The 5,887-nt window shown below is 46.3% G+C and overlaps 1 protein-coding gene across 1 annotated transcript; it reads left to right on the forward strand.

The window, feature by feature from the left end:
• The first annotated feature begins 618 nt into the window (after window positions 1–618).
• On the forward strand, window positions 619–1,590 carry LOC117886628 (olfactory receptor 52N2-like). The gene has a single exon (XM_034788657.1). It carries the CDS (start codon window positions 619–621, stop codon window positions 1,588–1,590), a length of 972 nt encoding a protein of 323 aa, XP_034644548.1.
• Window positions 1,591–5,887: the final 4,297 nt, after the last annotated feature.

A 5,887-nucleotide genomic window follows, 5' to 3' on the forward strand; every position in this document is an offset into this window, starting at 1 on the left:
CAATCCCAGTGTTTTCAGACTCTGTATAATAGTTACCCAAGGTCCTTGAGCATTCTCCTTGCTCTTGCCTCAACCCCTCTACCTCTGCAATATCCTGTGTGACAAGGATACCCAATACTACACATAGGAGTCCAGAGGAGCATGAAATATTGACTTGACTGATCTCATGGCACTGTATTTTCTGCACAATTTCCCACCCCACTCCTCCAGGATCCGAATGTTTAGTTACTTTCCGTCCATGTTTGCACTGTGGTTAGGTTTTCCCAGAGCTGTGTACCATGATGCCCAGATCCCCATCGTGGGCTCATACATTTAAATTAGAACCTTTTTAGGTGTTTGAGGAGTTCAAGCATTTCCCTTCAATGGGCATACAAATTGCAGTTAATGACACTAAAGTTCATTGGCCAGAATGCTGCCCATTCACTTGATTTGGTTAGCTCCCTCTATGGACTTTTCTGGAGTTCACTATGGCTAAAATAATGTAGTGCCTTCTGTAAATCTTGCAACTCACTGGTTAATCCCCTTTCCAGATAGAGTGTGTAACCCCTCTCGCTGTACTTCTCTCCCTTCACAGGAACCTAGATAATTTCTGAACCTGATCGACGCACAGGCCCCCTCATGGCAGATTTCAACTTCACCAACTCTGACTCTTCAATATTCATCCTACCCGGAATCCCTGGCCTGGAAGCTGCCCACATCTGGATTTCCATCCCTTTCTCTATGTTCTACATTATGGGCCTGTTGGGAAATTTCACAATTCTGTTTGTTGTAGGCAAAGAGAAGTCGCTGCACAAGCCGATGTACCTGTTGCTCTGCATGCTGGCACTCACAGAAATCACCACATCTACTTCCTTTGTGCCAAACGCACTGTCTATATTATGGTTCAATTTGAAAAGCATTACTTTGAAGGGCTGCCTCACCCAGATGTTCTTCTTTTATGCACTTTCTACAATGCACTCAGCCATCCTAGTGACAATGGCCTTTGATCGCTACGTTGCCATATGTAACCCTCTGAGATATGCCACCATCCTCAGCAATGCACGAATAGTTAAGTTAGGGCTACTGGGTATGATCAGAGCTGTTCTCTTCATTCTGCCTATGCCCCTTCTTCTGAGCGGGCAGCCATTCTGTGCCAACCGCATTATCTCCAACACGTACTGTGACTACATAGCTTTGACAATGATGTCATGTGGGGACATCGCAGTCAGCAGAACGTACGGCTTGGTGACAGCATTTGTAATCGCTGGGTTTGACCTGACGCTCATTGGCCTCTCCTATGGTCTGATCATCAGGGCCGTTCTCAGAATCTCCTCCAAAGAAGCCCACCAGAAAGCCCTCAACACCTGCACAGCCCACATCTGTGCGCTATTGATGACTTATACTGTTGGACTCTTCTCCACTCTGATACACAGGTTTGGACATGGCATCGCTCCACACGTTCACATCATCTTGTCAAACCTCAATTACCTCATTCCCCCTATGCTCAACTCTATCATTTATGGGGTCAAAACCAAAGAGCTTCATGACAAATTGGTCAAATACATCTGCAGAATGTACTCACCTCGTGCTGTTGACTTTAAACCTGCTTGACAAGACAGGGTTTTGGAACTGCACTATGTTACCCTGGATTTGAGGGGTGTTTACTCCAGAATGTGATTAAGGTAATTACAAAGGTATGATGTTCACTGGCCACAGTTAATTAATGAAATAGAGCACCACATAATTATGGGTTGATTAGAAAGAGGCTTTTAGATGTAAGGTCAAAATGTAGGAGGAAGTTTCTACTAATCGCAGTGGAAGGAGTGGACAGACAAGTAAATAAGTGAGAAGGAGAGAAGATAAATGGATGAAAACCTTGAGGCTAGACACCTCTGATATTAGATATTTATTGAAAGTTAGTAAAAGTGATAATCTAGTAGGGGTCACTCTGACCTCTGTGTTTTGTAGAAGTTATACAAGTTTAGCTAATATATTGCACTTTGGAGCAGTCCTCTGAAGACTTTTTGAGAGACCTTTTTCCTGATACCCTTTCTCCCCAGTGAGTGACTAACAGGCCACTGCAAACCTGCTGTTTATTATTCAGTTCTGTTCCATGTGTTAGGTAAATAGCTGGGATGTTCTAGACCTATTGCTTATGTCTGTGTGTGCCTCAATCAAATAAACTGCAATGCTAGAAAAGAGCATGCTGACTTGCATTTAATTCTTCATCAGACAGAAGTGCTGTGTTCCCATTGATTTATTCCTGCCTGGAGTAAAATAGTTACGTTGCCCCTGCTGGAAGTTCTGAAAACCCTGGGTTACAGACTGCTGGGTTAAACTATACCATCACCTTCGAATTAACTAAGTTACTGCTTTGTGCAGTCGATTTGGAGTCACTTTCAGCTGGAAGTTTCAAAACACACACTAACTATTCCAGTGTCAAAGACATCAAAATTCAGTGTTGAAAATTTCAACTTGGAGTTTGTAAAGCACATGAAGCTGAGATTGCCATGAAATGTCCAGGTGATTAAATTGCTTGCAGTACTAAATCCTTCACGACCTAGATTGGCTGAAATCTCTCTATAGCCATTGCTTTGTGGAGACCTTGGACAGCTGGAGCAGCAGTGGGGAGTTTTGCCTGTGGTTCCTGGCCTCACACTCTGAAGAAAAAGTAAAGCACTTCAAGGTGAAGGTTTCAAACACATGGATGCCGCAGAGGAGAAAGATTTTAGTGAACTTGGTTTGTTTTCTCTTGCATTCCTGTTACTACTTTTTGGCAATGCTACCGTTGACAGACTGGTTTCTCAGATGAACTTGATAAACTTGATTAAAACAAAACTGTGCAGCAAGATGCAAAAGGAACTTTTAGAATACACTGTTCCTGTTAGCGCGTAGATGGAACGACGCCAAATCTATGAAGAGTTTCTACCAATGTAAGAAATGATTGCACTGGTCACTGCTTTGTTTTCTGCTATTTTTCACCCCACTATTCACTGCATTGTGTTTGAAACAGCTGCCAATCCTGAGTCGGGATACAAATGCCAGAAAAGGAGCAGTTGATTTTGAATGTAATTGTCATCTCATAGCTTTGCTGTTAACGTGTACAAACACCTGCTGGGTCCTGCAGCTTTCTTTTTAAATCAAACCTTTATTAGGTATCTAAATAAATCTTTCGTTTGTTCTTTGATGTACAGAACAATGTGTTAATAAAAGACCCCTTTGTTTGAAGAAGTAGATGGGCTACTTTGGGGTTGGTATATAAGTGACTTGGGGCTATTAATTGACTAGAAATCTGGCTAACCTGCCCAGCTCAGGCTGAGGAGAGGTAGAGCAGCAGCAGCCAGAAACACGAGGGCCAGAGAACAGCCCAGAAGGCAGAGCAGAGCAGCAGTGATGAGGCAGAGCTAGCGACCCGCAGCTGGAGCAGAGTAGAACCGGGAGCTGGGTCAGCCCAGACCAGCTACTCCAATGGGGAGAGAGGGCTGAGCTACAGCGGGGAGCTGTGGGGCCAGATACAGGATAATGAATGCCGACCATGTGAGAAGTAACATGGCAGCTGAGCACAAGGAGCAGCTGGGAAGAGGAAGGTGGGGCCATGGGCAGAGGGCCCAGCACAGGGTGACGTCACCAGAGAAGAAGGCCTTGAAGACTGGACTCAGAAGGGGAGACATGAATCTGATGGGAGGGCAGATGCTGGGAAGAAGGGTCCTGCCACCTAGAGCATGAGGCTGTGTGGCAACTGTGATAGTAGGTGTCTGACCCATGGTATCACCGCAGCACAGCCAGGGTCTGGGCAGGAGGTCTGGGACATTGGAACTGACAGTGAGCTTTCCCTATGTCCCAGAGACAGCTGTTTGTGTTGTCCTTGTGCCCACAGAGTGAGGTTCCTTATTTCCGTGAATCTTTCTCGTTTTTTCCTTATTGTTCTTACAGTTGCTTTTTAATGAACACCCTCTCCCCTGGTTCTTGTGAGGCAGACAGAGAGCAGACCAGACGTCCCAAATGCAGAAAATATGATGCTTATTGGGGTTAGTTTCCAAGTCAGCATATTCCAAAGCCCTTCACACCAGTCGGGCTTATCTCTATGCACCGATAGAGTCTGTTCCCCATGGTTCCCTTCCCAGCTCTGATGCTGCAGAACTTTTACCCCATGTCTCCCTTCCCATCTCTGACACAACAGGTCCTTTACCCTGTGCCCCCCTTCCCAGTGCTGACACCAGAGATCCTTGACCCCGTGTCCCCGTTCACCATTTCCCTGTTCCCAACTTCCATTTCCTATTCCGTGTTCTCATTTCCCATTCCCCATTCCCACCTCCTCCTCCTTGGCTGGTCCAAATATACATATACTTCACACCACTAGTCACACCCCTTATAACTTATGGTCATGTTCCGTTCTGTAGATTCATCATATGGGGTCTTCGTCCCACCTCTTTTGTACCCCTGGGGAGATGTGAGGCAAGTGGTTGTGTTCTGGCCATGGCCAAGCTTTTCTTTGGCGTTTAGTGTTTCTTATCCCTCCCCAACCCCAGTCCTCCTTGCTCCTCCTAACTGGTTGCTTGACCTTGCCTGGAGAGTTCAGGGAGTCTTCGAGTGTGCGCTTCTATATGACATTCCCACCATTCCCAGTAACACTTTATTTCCCTCTCTTCTGTTTTCTCACCCAGTCTGCTTGTGGGCAAATGTAAAACAGTGTCTTTCTCCTATGTTTCCACCTGTCAGAATAAGATTTAAGCATATTAAAAAGTCAAATTCATAATTTTATGTGCTAACACTTCCTCTCAGGTTAGGTTTGTTTTTCTCATTGTGCCAAGAGACACAGACGTATACAAGGCAGCAGGATTACTTCCCAAAGCCACTGAACTTGTAGCTACATTTCAAATGGGGTTCAACGAAGCCAAACATTTAGTAAGTAAATTATCAGGAACATGGGGTAGTCAACATGGCCTTTGCTGAGTCCTGACTCCGTCCTCTCCTCCAACCTCTCCTCCATGAGCCCCCTCTCCACCACTCACTGAGTCCCTCCTCTCCTCCACTCACCTACCCTGTGGCCCCTCCACCAGACACATGCTGAATTCCTCCTCTGATCCACCCCCAACCCACTGCACTCTGAGTCCCTTCACTCCTCCACCCGAATCCCTCATCTCCCAAATCCTCTATTGCCTGTGTCATCTCTATATAACAGAGACCCATATTTCAAAGTGGCCCCTGGCCTCCTAGCCTCCCGTATTCAAGCCCTCTTAGCTAAGTTGCTCCAGTATCAGCAGCCACAGCAGCAGGAGGGGTCCCACAGCAGGGCCAAGGGTAGGAGCCAGATGTCAGCTATAGAGCAGAGGCAAGCAAATGCCGTAGGTGATTAAGGGTATGACCCCACTGCAAAATTAGGTCGATGTTATTTATGTTCATACTGAGCTTCCGATTTAAGCAAGTCAATTTTCCACGTCCCCACTATGCTCGTTGTGAGGATTGAGCCCATCCTCACTAGCAGGGCCTGCATGGATGCACGGAGCGCTGCACTGTTGGGCTCTATCCCACAGTGCATGGAGCCGAGTGGACTGTTGGGTTGGGCTTGCAATGCCTCACGTGACCAAAACATTTGCGCTAGTGGTTATAGGAACATGGAATTAGCCTCCCATGATGCACCTATCTCCCTCCCTCCCTGAAATCAATGGCATTACATCATGTGCCAGCCTGGCTTAACTGCGCAGACGCCATAGCACGGCAAGCATAGACACCGCTCAGCTGTACATTGTTGCTGTGAGCATTACAAACACCTTGCAACTTATCCTGCAGTATTAGCACAGCTGAAGCAGGAGCCGCCACAAAGAAGAATGTGATGCCATGCAAGAAGCCCTGACAAGCTCTCCATGTTAATCAAACAGGAAATGAAAATTCACAAGTCCCCTGGGCT

Source organism: Trachemys scripta, chromosome 1 (genome assembly GCF_013100865.1).
Source record: "Trachemys scripta elegans isolate TJP31775 chromosome 1, CAS_Tse_1.0, whole genome shotgun sequence".
Taxonomy (NCBI): domain Eukaryota; kingdom Metazoa; phylum Chordata; order Testudines; family Emydidae; genus Trachemys; species Trachemys scripta.

Bases quoted from the DNA above. Each gene is read 5' to 3' on its own strand.
- LOC117886628 (XM_034788657.1), top strand. From the start codon at position 619: ATGGCAGATTTCAACTTCACCAACTCTGACTCTTCAATATTCATCCTA.